This window comes from Vipera ursinii (genome assembly GCF_947247035.1).
Source record: "Vipera ursinii genome assembly, chromosome: 5".
NCBI lineage: Eukaryota > Metazoa > Chordata > Lepidosauria > Squamata > Viperidae > Vipera > Vipera ursinii.
The window spans coordinates 75,124,240-75,146,759 of NC_139518.1; the positions used below are offsets into that span (position 1 = coordinate 75,124,240).

The following is a 22,520-nucleotide window of genomic DNA, read 5'->3' on the forward strand; positions in this document are numbered from 1 at the left end:
ATGTGGATAGAAAATCATCACTCATAGTTAATGAAAAAATGAAATGTCTGAGCTAGTAGTATAATAGTAGCATATAGGGCGGAGGTACAAAAACTATCCATATGGTGTAGTAACAACAACTTGCACCTAAACATTGGCAAGACGAAAGAGATGGTGTTAGACTTCCGGAGAAAAAAGGAGGAACCTGCCCCACTTTACATCGGGGAGGACTGTGTAGAGAGAGTTTCCTCCTTTAAATTTCTTTGAGTTTACCTCTGTGAAGATCTGACCTGGAAAGTTAACACAACCCAGGTGGCTAGAAAGGCCCAACAGAGGCTTCACTTTCTTAGGGTCTTGCGGAAGAACAGGGTAGAACAACAGCTAATGACCCTCTTTTACCGGTCTACTATAGAGAGCGTCCTCTCGTATGGTATTGTGGTTTGGTATGCTGGTCTGACAGCCGCGGATAGGAAAGTATTACAGAGGGTAGTGAGCACGCACAAGACATTGTGGGCTGTTCCCTGACACCACTGGATGACCTCGCCAGGGCTCGTTGCCTTGGAAGAGTGAGGAAGATTCTCAGGGATGACTCACACCCTGGACGGTATCTCTTTACTCTCCTACCATCCAGTAGGAGATATAGGAGTATAGCCAGCTGTACCAACAGGCTGAAAAATAGCTTTTATCCGTGGGCTGTTGGGCTTTTAAATGGGACATAATCTTATGCAGAATTGACTTGGGAGGCCGGTGTGTGGTGTAGTTGGTTCACATGGTGTGGTAGGATGGAGGGTTTGTTGTCACTGTGTGTTGGGGGGAGAGAGCACGGGGGGGAGGCTCAGCTAATCTCAATGTACACATGTTGTACTTTGACAATAAAGGTTTATTATTTATTTATTTATTATTATAATCCACACTCTAGCCTCCAGTTTCATGAGACCTGCCTCTAATCTCAAGATGACATCTGAGACACATTTGAGACTTAAGAGATTTGGATTGGACAAGTTCCAATGGGGCAAACCTGGAGTAGGGGACTACCTGGGCACCATAAAGAAGTTGTGCTCTTGTCTTGACTTGAATCATTTGAGTCTTGCACGTTTATTGTGGGCTGCTCTTGTCTTAAAAGATGGCAGATGAGCTTCTCCCCACATTTTAAGCAGTGTAGTCCTGTTGGCTTTTCTACTACCATCATACTGAAGGACTGTTCCCAGGATTTGAAACAGGAGATCTACTCAGTCTTGTGGCTCTCTGGCCTTTGGCAAATGCCATGATTTTAGTTTTCTGATAATTGAGTTCTAGCTGGTCTTCCTTTCAGAACTATGTTAGTGCTTTCAGTGCTCTTTTAAGGCCAATAAGACCACTAATTATTCTTGAAAGCATTTATTTATAACATTTAAGAACTGCCCATTGAGATCAATGGGATCTACTCCTATGTAAGCTAGATAGGATTGCAATATTAGAGGAAGAAAGAAACTTCCTAATTTCACTTACCTAAGTCAAATTGGCATTTACTAATGGAATTATTAAAAGTTTTATTATTAATATGGTTAGTTGCACGGTTATTGTCTAAGCAAGGGGGTGGGCCAACTTTTTGCAATCAGGGTTCTTATTTTTAGTGATTAATTGACATGTTTATCTAACCAATGGGGAATGACATTTTCCCTCTTTTAAAGGGAATTGTGGGGAATTTATTTTAGCAGCAAAATTGGGAGCACCCCAGAATTAATGTACCGTATATACTTGAGTATAAGCCGAATTTTTCAGCCCACTTTTTGGGCTGAAAAATTCCACTTCGGCTTATACTCCAGTCAACAAAAAAAACTTACCGAGGACTTGTGCGCGGCCGAGGCTTCGGTGCTTCCGGGATCGCGCGCACCTCTCCCAAGCCACCGCCGTCCGAGACCTGCCGAAGTTTGGGGAGGTGCGCGCGCACCTCCCCAAACCTCCCCAAACGTCGGCAGGTCTCCGTTCCTCCGCGCCCTGCCTGCCTGCTTCAGGGCGCGGAGGAACGGAGACCTGCCGACGTTTGGGGAGGTTTGGGCGCCTCCCCAAACCTCCCCAAACGTCGGCAGGTCTCCGTTCCTCCTGCCGACGTTTGGGGAGGTTTGGGCGCCTCCCCAAACCTCCCCAGGTCTCCGTTCCTCCGCGCAGACTTGCCGACGTTTGGGGAGGTTTGGGCGCCTCCCCAAACGTCGGCAGGTCTCCGTTCCTCCTGCCGACGTTTGGGGAAGTTTGGGCACCTCCCCAAACCTCCCCAGGTCTCTGTTCCTCCGCGCAGACCTGCCGACGTTTGGGGAGGTTTGGGCGCCTCCCCAAACGTCGGGAGGAGGAACGGAGACCTGCCGACGTTTGGGGAGGCGCCCAAACCTCCCCAAACGTCGGGAGGAGGAACGGAGACCTGCCGACGTTTGGGGAGGTTTGGGGAGGTGCCCAAACCTCCCCAAACGTCGGCAGGTCTGCGCGGAGGAACGGAGACCTGCCGACGTTTGGGGAGGTTTGGGGAGGTGCGTGCGCACCTCCCCAAACCTCCCCAAACTTCGGCAGGTCTCCGGACGGCGGCGGCTTGGGAGAGGTGCGCGCGATCCTGGAAGCACCGAAGCCTCGGCCGCGCGCAAGTCCTCGGTAAGCTCCGGGCGGTCACTTGCTTCGCGTCTCCTGAGGGAAGGGGGGGCGACTGGAACGGGCGTGTTTCCTCGCCTGCTGGGCGCCGCGATTTGCCCGGGGAACGCGCGGGCCCCGAATGGCAGCGTGGAGTGAGGAAGCGGACAGCCAGGGCTTCCCCGAGAGCCGCGGCCACACAGGGTATTCCTGTGTATTCAGGCTTGCAAAATGGCGGATCGAGCCTCTGCTGGCGGCAGAGGCTTGCAGAGCGCGGATCCAGCCTCCGCCAGCGGCGGAGGCTTGCAGAACGGCGGATCGGCTTATACTCGAGTCAACAACTTTTCCCAGTTTTTGGGGGTGAAATTGGGGGTCTCGGCTTATACTCGAGTCGGCTTATACTCAAGTATATACGTAATTGTTATTTGCAGTTTATGGGTGCCCATCTTTTATTTTAAAAAAATCAAGAATTCTCTTTCTCTTTGAACCTGGGCATTTTTAATGGATGTGACATCCCACAGCGTGTTTTGAGGTTGAGAGTTCCTTGTCACACAGTCCAAAAACACTGCACCGTTATCCAGCTTTCCTTCATTAACAAGTTTCTTTTCCTAGTTAAGAAAAAGACAGAAGAGATGGTAGATAAAACAAGATCATGACAAATGACAGAACACTTCATCTAGAACCCTTTAAAATTTGGTAAATGAACCTCTGGATTCTTTATTTTAATAAAGCATTAAGCAGTATATAACTGTGAAAACAGAAATGCACTTTAAAATCTCTATGAGATTAAAGTGGAAAAGAGCATTTTCTAGCAAAGCCCAAGATCAGACATATCAAACACAAGGCCCGGGGGCTGGATCCGGCCCGCAAAGTGGTTTCATGTGGCCCGCGAAGCCATCCTGGAAACAGTGAGGGAACGGCCCCCACTGCCTTGGCCCTGGCCCAGAGACCCTCCTCCTGCCAGAGACCCTCAAATCTGTCCCACTCCTGCCCAGGCCCCCATAGGCACCCTTGATGCGAACGATGTAGAGCTGGCCATGCTCACCCAGTAGGCCATACGCACTCTAGCCACGCCCACCCAGTAGGCCACGCCCACCCTGGCCATACCCACCCAGCCCCCTGAGGGCAACCGCACTGCTGATGCGGCCCTCAATGAAATTGAGTTTGACACCCCTGCCCAAGATTAATACAGAGATAGATTTGGATTTAGATACCTCAGATAATATGGTGCACAAACTTAAAGGTTTTTCATAAAATGATCTAAGTGTGATTTTATATCCTTGAAATAAGAATTTACTCATTATGATAAATATTTGTGATTTAAATCAGTAAAAACCAACATCTGTTCTTTTTAATGTATCTTGTCCAAGAATTAGATAATACTAGATTTCCATCTTAACAGAAATAAAATATAGAACAATTATTTATCATTACAGTAGTCTGCTTATTAGTAGTGTTTGTTATGTTAAAGATTATTTTTCTGGAAGTGTTGAAATTATTATAAGTGTATCAACAGCAGCTCATATAACTTTATAAATCCAAAGAAAATTAAGTGAAGATTATGGTAATAGAATAAGAAGAATGGTTTATTCTGTCAAGCTTTCAAGTGTGGGAGTTCAAGAAAGAAAACAATTTGCACAATAAGCTTATAAAAACTATTCTTTCATGTTGGAATAACTAAGCTCATTTCTGTACTTCATTATGTGCCATTTTTGATGAGCAGGTGCCATTAATATTTGTGTCACTCTTTCTTAAAACAAAGCTTTCACTTAACAACAAGCTCTGCATTGTTTTCACTTTCATCATCTCCACCTCATCCGAAGAGCCTACGTGGTGCAGGATATTGAGAGAAACAATTAAGCAAAACAAAGAAACAACAACAAATAAAATCTTTCTTTTTTTAATGACTTACAGTTTGTTCAGACAATTTGAATATACTGAAATTAGCCTTGTAAGTTTAGCCAGGAATCCTCATATAGACTTCCAGAAGAATTACTCTCAAATTCTTTGAGATGAGAAGCTGTATTTAATGGCTCACAAAGGGCAGTATTGATTGCAAGTTGCTCAACTTTTTTTAAAAAAAAGATTTTATTAGTTCTTTTTTCCTTACATACATGTTAGTTTTTCAACCAGCATGCAGTCTGGGTTCAGAAGCGCTAATACGTAGTCAAGTCCTAATATTTTGGTTCTTTCTTCTAGCCATTTGTAGAATAACTCCCAGGTTTGGTAGTATTCTGTTTCTTCTTTATCTTTCAATCTCATAATTAATCTGTCCATCTCTGCGCATTCCAATATTTTTTTAATTACTTCTTCCTCTGATGGTATTCCTTCATTTTTCCAGTATTGCAAGGAAGGTTATTCTTGCTGCTGTTGTAATGTGTAGAACCAAATATAAACTTTGTTTATTAATCTTTTCTGATAGTATACGTAATAGAAAAAGTTCAGGATTAAATACTACATGTTCTCCCAACATTTTTTTCTAACCAAACATGTATTTTTTTCCAATAAGCCTTTGCTTTACCACATGTCCACCAGATACGATAATACGTGCCTGAATTATGTTTACATTTCCAACATCTATCTGACATATTTTAAAACATTTTTGCTAATCTTGCTGGTGGCAGGTGCCATCTATAAAACATTTTATATAGATTTTCTTTATACGCAGTTGACATTGTCAATTTATAATTTGTCTCCCATAATTTTTGCCATTTTTCTAGTTCTATATTATAACCAAAGTTTTTTGCCCACCTTGTCATTGTTTCTTTAGTTTGTTCACTTTCCATCTCCAAAATTAACAAAAAATTATACATTTTCTTAATTAGTTTCTCATCAGAGGTTAACAATATCTTATCAAATACAGTTTGTTCTTTATAAAACCTATACAGTTTCACATCTTTTTCATATCTATTTTGCATTTGTAGCTGTGCCCACCATGACAGGTTGATACCCTGATTTTCCAGTTCTTGTTTCAATTTTAATGTCCCATCAGTATTTAAAATATCTCTATATGTCCAATTTTTTTCAAAATCTACCAAATTTGGATGTGAGAAAGCTTCCGTCACCGATAGCCACCCTGAAATTTTTATATATATTTTAGTTTTAATTTTTTCCCATAGTGTTATCAAAGCATTTCTAATATAGTGATTTTGGAAATGCTTATGAATCATATGAACAGATAAAAGAGAGCAAACCAGAACTTTTTCAAAAATGCTAATAAGCTGGGAAGATGCCTAGCTTATAAACTTAAAAAACAGAAAGAAAGAAAAAAGATACATAACTTACTAGATGCAAAAGGTCATTTACTATATAAAAATGAAGAAATAAAAAAGATAATCAAAGAATACTATAAGGAATTGTATGACAAGGAGGAAACTTCAAGAGAGAAAACTAAAATATCTGGAAGAAAATAATTTTCCAAAGATTTCAGAGACATTTAAAATTATGTTAGATGAAAGGGTTACAACGATGGAAATATCAGAGGCCATAAAAAGAAAAAAATGGAAAAAAAACCAGGTCCAGATGGGCTTCCGGCGGAGCTATATAAGAACCTCCAAGAGATACTAAGTGAACTGCTGAAAGACGTTTGCAATGGACTTTTATTAGAAGCCAGACTTCCAACTACATGGATGGAAGCAAATATTACTCTAATACCAAAAGAAGATTCCTATTTGACTCAGATTAAGAACTATAGACCGATTTTACTGCTCAATGTGGACTATAAAATTTTTACTTCAATAATGGCAAGTTGCTCAACTTTTTAAAACATCTAAACCAGGGGTGTCAAACTGGCGGCCTGTGTGTGTGTGTGTACATTTTATTTCATTCCTTTAAAAAAAAGTGACAAGACAAAATTTCTGGACAAAAACTATATGATATCTGGCTGGGTGGATAATAACAGCCAATAAGAAGCTTTGCTGGCTGAGGAATTCTGGGAGTTGAAATCCACAAGTCCTAAAGTTGCCAAGGTTGAGGACCCCTGATATCCTGAAGAAATACTATTATCACTACACCTGAGGAAGGAATTGAGGCAAGGCAGGGGTCTTCAAACCTGGCTCTTTTATGACTTGTGGACTTCAACTCCCAGAATTCCTCAGCCAGTCTGCCTGGCTGAGGAATTCTGGGAGTTGAAATCCACAGGTCATAAAAGGGCCAAGTTTAAAAACCCCTGCGGTAAGATAACAGCCAATTGGTATGAAAGTCTCTTTTACAGCTTTCATAAATACCTTTATCCTTGCTTAGGAAGAATTATGGTAGCTAGTTTGGCTGAAGGTGTTAAAGCTGACCTTCTCTGTAGCCTTCTTTATATCATTTCAGTACAAGGGCCTGTGTAGCACTTTAATTTCAGTGTAGACAAGCCACTTTCAAGCAGGTAAGGGCCCTTTCATGGCACTTGTTCTCAACTCCTTAAGTCCCTTTTGCCACTATCATGATTCATCATGCTGTGGCTCTGAAACAGTAACCTTGCGTCTCCCGGCTTTATCATGACACTGGCTGTTAAACTGAATAGGTTGCCAAGCTAAAGTATGAATCTTGGGAGGATTAGATCCAGAATTTCTAGAGCAATATTTTTCAACACTACGTCCTTTGAGTTTGGGATGCAATTTTCCCATACATGTCATATTTTGTATCAATCATCTACAAATAAATTTTCTTTTCTGTACATTTTTTCCTGCAAAGAACATCTGATTTCAGGGGACTCATTAGCTGCTGCTGTCTAAGCCATCACAGACTTTGCAAATGAGGTTGAAGACATTTTAGATAAAAGAATAGTCATTATGGTTTTATTTTTTTAATCCCTTTGCTGGCAATAAATAAGCAAAGGACCCTTGAGAACAGAATTTCTCTGTAACAAAGAGGAAGTCCTTTTTTATTGCTGCTCTCTCTTCCTCACAGTTGCTGTATCTATTTTTCTGACTTGGATGGACTTTTTCTATTAACTACTTTTCCATTTGGAAAGGGTCATTCTTCTAGAGAAGGCAGTTATTCTTAAGCATCATGAACACTTAATGTCTGAGAAATAATCCTCCCTGGTCCTTGAATAGTAGTTTGTTTGCTTCATTCCTAGTATCTCTTGTGGATATACACAACCAAACTGGGATTATACCAAATCTTTGAGCCCCATTTACAATTTGACACCAAAATAAGGACAAACATGTTTGACATTTTCTCATGATGAATGAGTTGTATGCCTGCAATCTTATGAGACCTATGTTAAGCTAAGTTTAGAAAAAGTACCAAATATACAAAGCACAAGAAAATGTAATTCTGTTGTATCACTTTTACTTTTGGCCTGTTTCCATGTTTCTCTGGATTACTGTTCTCCGAGTTCAGCTATGATATTTGACTAAAAAGTAGTGTGATTGTATTCAAAATCTGATCTTGCTCAATATGTTTTGAATGTTAAGTTCCAACCCACAATTTTAAGAGCCAACTTGCTTCAATAAATTCACTGATAAATTTGAAAAGAGTTTAGATTTCAGCCAAAGTCATAGAAAGTTCTCTGCTGCCATTGCCACCCCCCCCAAAACCCCCCACAGTTTTTTAATTGCAAATCCTTTTTGCTGAGTGAGCACAGCATCCTTTATTTATTTTAGTGAAAACAGTCCTGTCTTCACTGTGGTTCAGTGCTCCTGGGCAACTTAACCCTTATAATATCCCTTTGGGGAAAACAGAAAAATCTATATTGGAACATAAATTCCAGACACAACACATAAATTTAAGTCCAGAGGTGCTTCAGGTGACCTGAAGAAAACTAAGCTGTGATGTAGCCAGCAACAGATATAAAAAAGTGTTTGGATTTAAGCAAATACATTTCCTTAGGCTTAGGAGAAGGATAAGAATCTGTGTCCCCTCATCCTAGTTCATGGGTAGGAACTCATGGGCTGTAACCACAACTAAAGAAGTTTCCAGTGCCTGTCTTAGGTAGATAAAACATAATTCTCAGCTCAATAGTGTTCCATTTCAGCTTGCTAAATTATTTGCTAGTAGATTAAAGAACAGTACAGGTAGTCCTCGACTTACGACCACAATTGAGCCCAAAATTTATGTTGCGAAGCAAGGCATTTGGTAAGTGAGTTTTGTCCCATTTTATGACCTTCCTTGCCACAGTTGTTAAGTGAATCAGTGTAGTTGTTAAATTAGTAACAGAGTTGTTACGTGAATCTGGTTTCCCCATTGACTTTACTTGTCAGAAGGTCGCAAAAGGGGATCACATGACTCTGGGACGCTGTGATCATCGTAAATATGAGTCACATGCCAAAGGTTCGGATTTTTATCACATAACCACGGGGATGCTGTAAGTGTGAAAAATGGTCATAAGTCACTTTTCAGTGCCATTGTAACTTTGAATGGTCACTAAACAAATTGTTGTAAGCCGAGGACTACCTGTACCATCTTTTACTTGCGGTGTAAAAGTATGTGTGTGTTTATGGAGACATACGTGCTATGCCTGTATTTCAACATTTAGCATTTGCAGGGCAGGGCAGGGCAGGGAGAGCAGAGTTCCCCAGCCTTTTGGGGTTGGCGGCTCGGAGCCGGCGGGGAAGGGGTAAAGAAGGGATGGTTTTGTGGGAAGGGTAAATCCATGCATGCACTCGAACAGCCGTTGTTCATGTGAGTGGGGCTGCAAGCGTCCGCAACCCTCGCAGAAACACTTGGGGCTGTGCGCACACACACTGGCCAGCCACTCACATGGCTGTGGCCTCACAGTTTGGAAGGTTTTCTGTATTGTTGTTACTACTCAGAACTGTATCAAAGGTTCCATTGCATTTAAGTGTTTTTCACCTCATTGTAATATTAAATTGTACAATGGCACCATCCAAAAGGGATCAGAGGTAAACAAAAAGGTTGGGAGCTACTTTTGGGAGACAGGTTATCTTTCCTATTCTAGGTAATACCACTCTTTCATCTAATTTTGGACTAGTTGAATCAGGAGCCAGGTGACGTTACATAAGCAAGAAAGATTCTTCCCTGTGAACATTGATGGTTCTTTACAGTGTCATGCATGTCTCTTGAAATAACTATGTCCTGCAAGACCACTAGAACAGGGGGGGGGGGTCTTCAAACTTGGCCCTTTTATGACTTGTGGACTTCAACTGCCAGAATTCCTCAGCCAGAGTGTCTGGCTGAGGAATTCTGGGAGTTAAAGTCCACAAGTCATAAAAGGACCAAGTTTGAAGACCCCTGCACTAAAGGCTTTGAAATATTTAGAATAATTGGTTTGGTCAGGCCTTCCTTGAGACTAGCTAGATTAACCAGGTGCACAGGAAAGTTCCTATGCTTTTTGTAGCTGTATTAAAGAAGGGGTTTTTTTGCACATAGAACTAATCACGTCACACTGAAGCTTGAGTGAAAAAAAGGAATGTGTGCCAAACATACACTTTACCAAATCATCAACCACTCACTGTTGGCTTTGTGTAAGTTGAAGATTTATTGTGGGGCACTTCTAGGTATTCTAAAATTCCGATGAAACCAAGTGAAAGAATTAAATGTTCTCAAGAAAGAAAATAAATTACACATATTGTGCAACAGACCCATTGACTCTCGGGGGAATGCTCCACAGTTTGTAATTTAATTTCCATACTTTTTTGGTAAAAACTAAATAAATAAAAGATTAAACAGTTAAATCTACAGTCAGGCCAGGTTCAGGTCAGGGTGTACACACTAGCAGAGCCCACAGTGTAAATAACTTGTCAATGCTGCAAACATTGATATGTTTTTGCACTGACAATATAAGAGGCAGCCTTTTGGTTTAACTGTTTGGCTTTGAATCACTAAAGAGTGGGAGGAATTCAACCCGGATGTTTTGAGAAGACAAGAGCGTGCTTCAGAAGGGAAGTGAAACTTCGTGTGTTAAACTAATTGGTGAATGTGATTTATGACATGCAATCAAGGGAGGGAGATTCTATATGATTTGATGTGTTAAGGGGAGGAGAATTCAGATTCTGGCATCCACCCATGAGTGCCTATGCTCTGTTTTCATTATTATAGACTTTTTTGCAATAAACAATCATGCAGTGTATTTTGATCTGTTTCATTAATTGGAACCATGACATAACCTGTGATGGGATCAGAATAGGCTGAACATGGCCTCTCAGCTGCCTCCAATACCATCAATCATAATATCCTTCCAGACTGCCACTGAAGACTGGGAGAGGTGAAACAGGTAATGCTCAACTTACAACCCCAGTTGAGCCCAAAATTTCTGTTGCTAAACAAGGCAGTTGTTAAGTGAGTTTTTATCAGCTTTGTTGTCCCAGTTGCAAGTCACTGCACTTGTTAAGTGAATAATGCAGTCATTTAGCAAATCTGGCTTCCCCCATTGACTTTGCTTGTCAGAAGCCATCTGGGAAGGTTACAAATGTTAATCACATGGCCCTAGGACAGTGCAACTCTCATAAATATTTATTTTTATTTTATTTATACATGCCAGTTACCAAATGCTTGCATTCTGATCACATGACTGTGGTCGTAAGTGTGAAAACCAATCATAAGACAGTTTTCTCAGTGTCATTGCAACTTCAAAGGTCACTGGTTGTATATCAAGGACTATCTCTACAATGGTTCTCTTTCCTCCTTTTTCAGTCAGTAATTTTGAAGTGGTGGAAAGGTGGGTTTGAGACTCCACCTCATGCTTTGAGGTGGGTTTGAGACTCCACCTCATGCTTCTGTTTAACATGTAATGAAGCTATTTTAATCATCCACCAGCACAGGGCTAGAGGGGTGTGTGTGTATGTGTTTGTGTGTGTGAATGTCAGTTATATATCTTGACTGGACTGAACAGGAGATGCAATTAAAGTGCTATTGTTTTATTAAAGAAAGGGTTATTCCTGGGTGTGGAAGTTACTATATTATTGTATTAGGTTACAGGTGATCTGACTTTGGTGTATTGGTTAAGGCATCATGCTAGAAACCTGGAGATGATGAATTTGAGTCCTGCTCTCTCAGCTCTAGGAGCAGGCAATGGCAAACCACTTTGAAAATTTTTAAGAAGAAAATTGCAGAGGCTTGTCTGTCCTTTTCCAGGAGTCAACACTGACTCAAAACAAAACAATTATAACATTGTCATTTGTTATTTTGATTTCTTTTTCCTACCATGTTGGAGTTTAGGCAACTTGGAATCCTCTGCAATAGAAGAACATATATGAGTAGTCCAGTGATGGGATTCAAATATATGAACAACTGGTTCTCTGTGTGGATGCCGCTTCCAGAAGTCCATTCTGGACCTGTGCAACAAAAAATTAGCTACCGGTTCTGCCAAAGTGGTGCGAACCGGCTGAATCCCACCATTGGGGGTAGTTCCCTGGCTTACAACCACAGTTGGGACCAGAATTTTGATCACTAAACAATGCAGTTGTTAAGATAATCACATGGTTATTAAATGAATCACGCAGTTGTTAAGTAAACTTGTCTTCCCCAATTGACTTTGTTTGTTGGAAACCAGCTGAGAAGGTCGCAATTTGTGATCACGTGACTGCAACATGCTGCAATTATCATAAATGTGATCCAGTTGCGAAGAGCCTGAATCTAGGATCACACGGTCATAGGGGTGGTGTAAGAATCATAATTTTGAAGACAGATCATTAGTCACTTTTTCTGAAGCTTTTATAACTTTAGAACCATTATTAAAGGAGGGGTCGTAAATTGAGGACCGGTAAGTCTAACCAAATCTCATTAGCAATAGCAGTAAATTTTTCTTAGTTATTATCCTTTCCTAGATGGAGAGATATCCTTGATTAAATCATCTAATTTTGAACATAAAAGATCCATAAGGGAGGATGTCGTTGATGCCAACTGTAGACATCATCCTGCTTTGTCTATTACAGAATCACCTGACGTTGGTCCATCTGTTGTTGTTCATACCACTGTGTCTTTTGGAACTCAACATTTGGAATGGGACAAAGAAAAAGTCCAGCAGTTGATTATAAATGAATTGAAAGCCATGATGCCTCATTTGCCTGAACCAGCAAGCATCAAATGCCAGAAGTGGAGATATTCTCAGGTAATAACAGGTTACATTAGTAAATTTGTACTTGATCAGAAGTTGGACTAGATAATCTCTGTCCCTTCCAATGATTCTTAAATGTATAAATCAGTTACCAGCCAATTATACTTCATTCAGAGTAGGCAGTTTTAATTTCTGCTTAAGAAATTAAATTTTGCACCTCTCAGTAGCTGTTGAGAATAATGTATTAAATGCTTTGGAAGAGTAGTTGAAGGCTAATTGCTTCAGAGTGATCTGGAAATTGTTATTGTGTCTTCAATAGTGTCTTGATAAAACAAGGGTGACCAACTATAAGCACAAAGCTCTTACAGTTGTATAAGAGAGGGACTCTCAGGAAATGTAGCATATTTAATTCATTTATATAATTCTTAGTTTTGTAATGTGTAGTTCCTAGGAGGCCTATGGCTAAAAAGGTGGAATATAAATTGAAATATTAAATAATGTATTCAAAGAGTAACACATATCTGATATAATGGGATCAAAATAAGCCAAAGAGCGAACGTAGTTACTGCCCATTGGACTATGCATTGCCATAGGTGGAGCAGGATATAAGCATCAACATAAAGTTTTCTTGCAAAAGTTGTCAAGAACAACTTGGGTGGCATAAAAGAACTTGAGAACTTTCCTTATTTTGAGATAGTTTTGAGCAATCAGTATTAATAAACATTATCTAACAGCATACTAAAATAAGAAGTATTAAATCATAGTCTAAAATCAAACTCTAAAGAGCAAGTAAAAATAGCAATAACAATAAAAGATTATCTTTAAACCTTGGGAACAAAAAACACCTAGAAGATAACAGTGTTAGCTGAAATAGAAAATAAAAAGAGTCTTGCAAAATCAAATCACTGCTTGTTCTCATACCAGCAGCCTATTTCCCACAATGACTATCAAGATGTCTTTGGGTAGAACACAAGCAATAGGTGAGGGCAATTCTAGTCTTCTGTTGTGCTTGTGATATTATATTGAAGCGCATGACTTCTAACCCAGGAGCTAGTATATACCCATTTTTGCAAGCTGCCATTGTTGGCTTTGTCTTCATGAATTCCTGAGCCAGCCATGCTCAGGAATTCATGGCTGGCTCAGGAATTCTGGGAGTTGAAGTTCACAGATTGTAAAAGGGCCACAGTTCCCCACCCCTGTCCTAGAGTAACACCCTCTGGCAACTAGAAAACATCAAGAATTCCAGTTGGGCTTCTTTGGGAGGCTAAAGCCTAGCAAATTAACATTTAAATATCCCACATTTTTTTCTTCGCTACATAACTTAAGGCATGGGTCCCCAAACCCCAGACCGTGGGCCACTACCAGGCCACGGCCTGTTTGGAACTGGGATGTGCGAGCACCAGCGCACAGGTGTACGCACGCAGCTCGACTTGTGTGAGCAGCAGGCCAGTATGCACGCGCAGCTTGGCTTGTGTGACAGACAGGGAGGTTCCCCTCTCTCCTTCTCTGACCAGGCCACCAAGCTTTAAAAATTGGGGACCTCTGACCTTGGGCATCTATATGTTTGAAATTCTAGATTCCCATTGAAACAGATCTAGTACCATCATCTTATACCACTGCTTATAACTATAGTTTCTGTAGAAGCCAATATTGTGTTGGATTTGTTTGGTTCTTCCCTGACATAATTTCATTTTATTTAACAGTGGGGTTTACATTTTGCCTTTTCTCCAGAATTTGCAGTAGTTTACTTTCATTTTATTTTCGCAACAAATTATGTTGGTCTATAACAGATGACCAGATCCAAAATCACTTTTGTGAGTCTCCAAAGAGAAAATAATTTCTGCTGGCCTTGCTTCAATACCTCCACCACAGTGTTACTTCTACTCTCCCCATGATCAAAATGTTTTCTGATTGAGGCTCAATTGCTGTAATGTGACCTGCCTTGGGCAAAAGAATAAATCTTATTAGCTGAATAGACAGAGAACTTGTGATGTCCATTCTGACTGGTGCCAAGTTGGAGTCCATTTTAATGTGTTGATATGAGGTTTTAAGCCCCTTGGCCTTTGGTCCGTGATATATAACAGATTGATTTCTCTCTATAATGCCTATATATGCAGCTATTCCTTGTAGATCAGGCATCCTTTGGCAAATACCTGGGACAGGATAAAGTTTTATTATGGTCCTGAAGCTTGGAATATCTTTCCCAGACAAAGTATTTTAATTTTCAGAGATGTGCACACAAAAAGAACTTTTGTACATGAATACTCTTGAGTGGGGAAGGGAGATTACTTTTGAGTGGGTGCTCTTTCGGTTGTTTTGCTGTTTATCTGACTTTTATGTTTCTAATTATTGTATTTGGTTATGGTTTACTGCCTTAGGGTGCTAGTAATGTAAAAGAGAGGATGTAAATATGTTCAAAGACAAAAGAGATGAACCAAACTGCAGTGGATATCTTTGTCTTCAAAGATGTTGCTGAAATGGGGGGGGGGGAAATGAGATGAATTGGAATAGTTTTAGTACTTATGCTAGAGAGAAATAAAGAGAATAATACAGAACATTTTTTCCAGTGGTACCAAGCAAACTTTGCTGTTTTCGGTACACCAAAAGAAGTGTTAGCATGCACAATCAATGTAGAAGTTAGCAAAATAAATGGAAAAAAGCAGTTAAAAATACCAGAAGGAAAGTGAAGGAAATAATCCAACAATGATACATTTTCCTCTTTAGACTTTTTTGGATTTGCCTGGTTGTTCTAGTTTTGCTTTATCTGTTCTGGATCAAAGACTTCTTTAAAAGTGCAACTGAATTACAGATGTCAGGCTTACCACTCTAGTTTCTCTCTCTTGTCCCTGGCCTAAAAAGTGGAAATCATAAAGACTTGTTCTTTAAAGAGACAATTCTGAAAAACAACAGCCCTGATTTAAAATTCATACCGTTATTTTGTTTGGTGTTTAAGAAAACCTCACAAGATAATAAACCACTTGCCCTCTCCGTGTAACCCAGGGTTTTTCCCCACCTAACCCCAGGAGGAACATACCGTGAAAACCTCTCTTTTATCTCGACATCCCCACAGCAATTATTTCAACTTGTCCTAGCCCAGGAGGGCAAGAGACTTATGTCATATACTTAATAGTGTAGGTAATTCTCTTTCTTTTTCAGTCACTGTCCTAAGATGGCCTCAGGGAGGGTCAGACCTGTTGTTTTGTCTTCCCATTACCTCAGAAGCAAATTTTTATTTTTTATTTTATTTTAACCCCATTTATATCCCGCCCTTCTCCGAAGACTCAGGGCGGCTTACAATTTAAGCACAAACCAATGTGCTTAGCAGTAGCCTTCATTCTATGTATATGCCTGCTTATTAGGGCTTCCCCCCCCCAGCGGCATTATTACAAAGTCAGCTTATTGCCCCCAACAAATCAAGTAACTGCAGTGACTTGAAACAGAATTCTATCATATTCTACCAACCCAAAGATAAGTACATAGCCAGATTGGGGAAAGCCTTTAGTAAGGCACCTACTGACTCTAAATTTAGTATTATTGCAGCAAGCAAAGCAAATTCCCTTAAAACGAGCAGGTGCATTATTTGATGGTACAGGTAGTCCTCAACTTACAACCACAGTTGGGACCAGAAATTCCATTGCTAAGCAATAGAGTTGTTAAAGTCATGCCCAATCTTACAAACTTTTTTTGCCATGGTCATTAAGCAAATCTTATAGTCATTAAGTGAATCCGGCTTCTCTCATTGATTTTCCTTGTTAGAAGCCCCGTGGGGTCACAAATGGTGATCACATCACCCTGGGATGCTGCAACCATCATAACTACATGTCAGTTGCCAAGTTACCAAGTTTTGATCACATGACCATGGGGATGCTACAGTGGTTGTAAGTGTGAGGACCCAGTTGAAAGTCACTTTTTTTTAGAGCTGTCATGTTTTTGCATAGTCGAGGATTACCTGTAATAAGAATTTTGTTCTGGAAAAGAGTACATTTTTAAGAACAAATAGAATTATCATCTCTAACAATAAAATACGAGTTTACAAACATAAAGTGTACTCTCCAGATCATTGACATTAGAAATTGCTGACCACTTAGTCAAGATATATAACTTGTCCCTCAAATTGGCCTCAATGAAATGAGACTGGAAAGAAGCCATTTTAACACAAAGGGACCAAGAGGAGACTTGAGAAATGATAGAGTGGTCAGCTCAAAGTATTTTCTGGCTAATTGGAAAAGGTCATCAAAGAAAAAATAGCTAAATATATAGAGGAACAAGCTTTGCTGAAGGAAAATCAATATGAATTTTATAAAAATAAATCCCACTCCACTTGAAAATGTTTGAATATCAGTAGGCATCCAGGATGAATGTGACTGTGTCAGTGCTGTGTGCTTGGATTTCCAAAAATTCCCCAACAAACGTTCCCTATGAAAAGTTATTGACTAAACTTAAAAGCCGTTATCTAAGAAGACTTTAATGTCTCACTAACTGGTTAAAAACAGAATGGGCAATTTTGTCAGGGGAAGAAAGAATGAAATGCAGTCCTTGAAGGATCTGTTCATAAATTTTCTTGACTTCAGGACATGTAGTAAACTGGCTAAGGTGTCAGTGATACCATATATTCAGAGAACAGAAAACTAATAGTATCTATCAAGAGCTTTGGAAGGATCTCTTTAAACTGGATGAGCAGTCACCTAAATGGGAAATGCAATTCAATTTTTATAACTTCACAAAGAGGTTTCGGGTAGTGGTTAAGGCATCAGACTAGACACTGGGAGACTGTGAATTCTAGTCCTGCCTTGAGTACAAAGCCAGCTGGTAACCTTGGGCCAATCGCTTTCTCTTAGCCTTAGAAAAAGAGCAATGGCAAAGCACTTCTGAAAAATCTTGCCAAGAATAGTAGAGGCTAGACAAGGCAGTTGCCAGGATTCAAAAAATGATTTGAAGGCACCCTCCTCACTTCACAAATACTTTGAAGAGTGTGTTACTGTATATAACTAGCCAGGAAGAAAATCCTGGTGACCTAGTGGATAGTTCAATTGATATTTTATTTATTTATATTACAAATATTTACAAAATTTGTAACTGCAATAAATGCAAAATGACTCTAGCAGTACAAATTATGTCCATTCTGCAAGCAAAAAAGAAAACGTCCAAATTCCTTAAAATTCCTAAAGTTCTTCCATATATCCAACCCAAGGCCTGCAAAAAAGTTAGTTTTTGTAAAAAGTGCTTGAAGATGGACAATATAAGTGTCACAGGGATCTACAAAAGGATATTGTTTCTAAGAGCAGATTCCACAACTGAGAACATCCATCTGTCCTCTGGGTCCCACTGAATGATTGCTTAATTGGTAGGACCCAAAGCAAACAAACTGTGCGGGATTGCATAAAACTGACAGACATTACAAGAATAGTCAGTCCTTCAGATATAAGTGCCCTTTGCCATATATAATAACTAGCACCTTGAATTACACCTGGAAGCCAAACATGGTTAACCACTGCAACTCAGACAGCAGAGATATTAAAATACAGACATAGCAAGGATTGTCATCGTTGCTTTTACATAGACCTAAACTGCAATCCAATAAGTGTTTCTTGTATGTGATATTTTTAGCCCTTACAGCTTAGTCCTGCCCACACTGAATTCTGCCCACACTGTCAGCAGACCTGCAGGGTATCTTTTCTCTGAACTTCACCAGTCTGACTTAGAACTGGCAGAACTGAACCTAGAATCTTCTGCAGGCAAAATGTGCGTCTCATGTGGGGGACATCTGAGATATGCTGTTTAAAGCATCTTTAGATTTAATTAAAGTTGTAGTCAGAATGCATATTTGTGTGTGTATAAGTGATTTTTTTTAAAAAAAGATGTGCAGCAGATGGGAAGGCCATGTAAGAAATTTTTCTCCGAATGACAGCAGGAATGAAAAAAGTTGATTTCTACATCCCCGCTTCCTATGATCTCAACAATGTAATGCAGTGTCTACTTTTTACATTTAAACAAATCATGCATATTAAATAACAAAACACATTTTAGTCCACGCTTTCTTTGGCTCAAAGTTGAATGCTTCAGTCTTTTGTGCAGTGCGGTTCATCCATGTTAGCTGGGAGTAAATATGCTGGTTTGTCATGGACTAAAGACTAGCTGATTTAGTGGGGGACCCAGCTATTAGAATAGCTGAAAAGGTCCCAAGATCCTGGAATTTTGTGCCAAGCTAGAACTTCAGAGATCATAAATTGATTGATTGGTTTTATGCATCAAGTTGGTGTCAACTCGTAGAGGCCACATATATTTTCTCTATGACAATCTGTCCCTAAACTGGTTTTTTGGGTCTTCCAATGATGCATTCATTACCATTATAACTGAATTTAACGGAATTGGAAAGATCTTGGATGTCTTCTAGTCTAGCCCCCTGCACAAGGAGGAGACCCTGTACAGTTCTGGACAACTGGCTGTCCAATCTCTTCTTAAAAACCTCCAACAATGGAGCCCCCACAACTTCTGAAGGCAGTCTGTTCCACTGGTTAATTGTTCTCATTGTCAGAAAAATTCTCCTTAGTTCTAGGTTGCTTATCTCCTTGATTAGTTTTCATCGGTTGCTTCTTGACCTATCTTCTGGTGCTTTGGAAAATAGGATGACCTGTTCTTTGCGGCAGCTTCTCAAATATTGGAATAGTGCTCCAAATATTGGAATATTTATCCACCTTGATACTGACTGTCCTCTTCTTCTCTTTATGTCCACTTTTCTCAACCTTCCCTAGACAGCTAAATATTTTGCATAATGTGTTTAAAGATAATTATAAATGGGATTAAAAATAAAATAAATAATTGGAGCCTAAGAGATCATCAATATATGTCTTTAATTTCAGTGCTTGGTTGAAAACAATAATCCTATAGCATTCTGTGTATATATATTAGATTTATATCCCACTTTTCATTCAGGAGCATTTCTCTTGCTATTTTCTCACCCAATAACAACAGTTCTGTGAAGTAGGTTAGGTTGAGAGAGAAAAGTTGGCCTAGGCACCTAGGAGGGAACCTCTGTGGTGAGGATGGGCTTGAATCTTTGAGTGTTCAAGCATTAGAGGAGCAAGAATGAACAGTGAATTGTACGAGGGCAGTAACCTAAATATAATCTATAATACAGGGGTCTGCAGCCTTGACAGTTTAAGACTTGTGGACTTCAGCTCCCAGAATTCTACAGTTGTCAAGGTTGCAGACCACTGTTATGTTTATAATTTTATAATTGATTCTGCCTTCTGTAATAACTATTGTAAAATTCTGCTGCTGCTGCTGCTAATCTTATTATGATCAATACAATTCTCTTAAGTTATTGCTTTTATCCTTTGGCCCTCCAACAGACCTTTTCTGTTTGCAAGAGAAGCATTTAAACCTTTTGACTATTGAGATGGAAAATTTCCTCCTTTAAACAAACCAGCTGATTTGTCAGCACATAACCAATCCTGGCTGATCTTGAGAGGTTAAATGGATTGGAGCTGGTTATTACTTTGACTGGAGTTTACACCTGTAGGAAACAATGGGAAGTCACCCTTCTTAAAAGAAGACAATTACTCCAGCAAATCACTAATGAATTGTTACTAAGAGAACAAGAAGTCACCAGGAGCTAAGGTCATCCCAAGGGAGAGTTTTATCATTTTTCCTCGTAACAACAAAGTAAGCCCCAGGTTCTTGTAGCTGCTACCAGCTCTTCCCCGAATCTGATAAGAATGAAGAGTTATGTGAACAGTAACTCTCAGAAGAATAGTTCTGTTTATGTCGTAGAAGTCAATGATGAGTTATACACGGCAGTAGCAGCAAATGTTATTGACAGCCCTTCTTCATATTAATAGGAATTATAAATGTCAAGTTATGTCTTTTTTTTCCAAATTCAAACATACACAAGCTCCAGAAGTAAAGAAGAACTAGGAAGACAAGTTATTTATAAAATGAGATATCATTATTTTGCCAGTGATGGGCTAAACTTCACAACACAGAGTTCTGAACTTAAGTGTGCACACATAGACAAAAAAAAGAAGTAGGCATAGGATGGAGGATACTTAACCTGATCATTGTATATATAAGAAGGAACTTAGGATTGTAGTTTTATCACAAGCTGAACATTAAAGCATGATATGATTGCAAAAGAAAATGTAATTGGAGCCTTCAATTAATAGAATCATGTTTTCCAAGCCAGAAGAACTAAGTGTACAGAATTAATCTTCATTGATTAGATCTCATCTGGAGAACTGGGTCTGCTTCAAGGCATTGTTTAAATACGGATGTAGGAAGTTTTGCAAAGGTTTGGGGAAGGGATGTCAGAACAATGTTCTACAAAAGGAGGAGGATTTGGGGGTTTTATTATAGAAAAAAGCAGATGAAGTGAGGAGGGACATAATATGATGGCTTCCATAAGGAAAAAACATACTTTTTGTTGTTGAAGAAAGCAACACTACATTTATTCGATTTACATCACATTCAGCTAAGAACGGAACACTTGATACATGGATATTGATTGAATGCAACAGTGATTAGTATAAAACAAAGATATAAAGAGCCTTGGTGGAGCAGTGGGCTAATGCCTCCTTAAGTAACACCAGCTGCCTGCAATTATTGCAGGTTCGCATCCCACCAGGCTCAAGGTTGACTCAGCCTTCCATCCTTCCCAGGTAGGTAAAATGAGGACCCAGATTGTTGGGGGCAATTAAGCTGACTTTGTAATAATGCCGCTTGGGGTGTGTGTGAAAGCCCTAATAAGCAGGCATATACATAGAATGAAGGTTACTGCTAATCTTGTAAGCCGCCCTGAGTCTTCGGAGAAGGGCGGGATATAAATGGAATTAAAATAAATAAAATAAATACTAGATCAGGGGTCCCCAACACCCAGGCCGAGGCCCACTTCCAGGCCTTGAGCCATTTGGAACCAAGCAGTGGAAGTGGCTAGCAAGCGTGCACATGTGGGCATCCTCATTTGCATGAGCAGTAGGCAAGCATGTGCTTGCGCAAATGGAGTTGTGCATGCGCTTTCCCACCACTTGCACAGAACCATCCTCTTCCTATGCCGCTGCTTCTCCCCCCTTCCCCCCGGCTGGTCTGCAAAACCAGAAAGGTTGGGGAACTCTGGTTTAGATGTATAGAGAGAATGACATTGCAAAACAAATATTATATAAAGGAAGATGAAATGAGTTGAAAGAAAGGGGATGGCTAAAAAGGTTGTGGTTGGATGGAGTCAGTGAAATCTTGGAAAAGAGAGAGGAGAACATTACAGAATGAAAAGTAATGCGTGAGGCAGGATATGTAAGTATCTGCCCCACTTGAGGTCTTCAAACAGAAAGTTGGCCGTTTGAGTTTTTTCCTCTTTCTACTATGTACAAAATTGGATGAAATCAGGTAGAGTGCCTCCCCTCCAACTCTCACTCATTCTTTTTTCTGTTTTATATGCTTCCTCAAATTCTTAGTTTTTAATGCAGCTGAGTAAAAAATTCTTGAAGTTAACTGGCCTATATGTCTTTTGTATATTGCCCTAGGCACTGTCCTAGCTGCTATGTTGCTTCACATATCTTTGGAGCAGCTACAACTTTAAACATTGCAATTTAGCAATGCCTTATAGCCGTGGTGGCGAACCTATGGCACGCGTGCCACAGGTGGCACACAAAGCCGTCTCTGTGGGCACGCGTGCCGTCGCCCCAGTCATAGGCCTTCAGCTGGGTTTTATAAAACCTTTTCGCTTTACGCCTCCACCGCCGTATGCAAAAAAAAAAAATCAATTTCAACTTCTCGTGGGGGGAAAAAAAGATCTCGCAAAGTTGGAATTGACTTGAACTTTTTAGTCCCACCCAGTTTGCCGTTACCACCGCAGCCACGCCCACACAATGGGCCATACGCCACCCAACACCAGACGATACATAAGTGGGTTTTGGGTTGCAGTTTGGGCACTCGCCTCTAAAAGGTTCACCATCACTGCCTTACAGTATCTGGAAAAAACAGTTGCTGAACAAATGGTCATAGG

General features: G+C 40.0%; 1 protein-coding gene across 1 annotated transcript in view; it reads left to right on the plus strand.

Annotated features, from left to right (window-relative positions):
• The window catches only part of RNLS (renalase, FAD dependent amine oxidase), a 149,452-nt gene that overhangs the window by 121,943 nt on the left and 4,989 nt on the right, over nt 1-22,520 (plus strand). Inside the window, exon 6 of the mRNA XM_083365029.1 lies at nt 12,402-12,577. Within this exon, the coding sequence (XP_083221155.1) occupies nt 12,402-12,577 (176 nt within the window). The remainder of the gene's footprint in view (nt 1-12,401; nt 12,578-22,520) is intronic.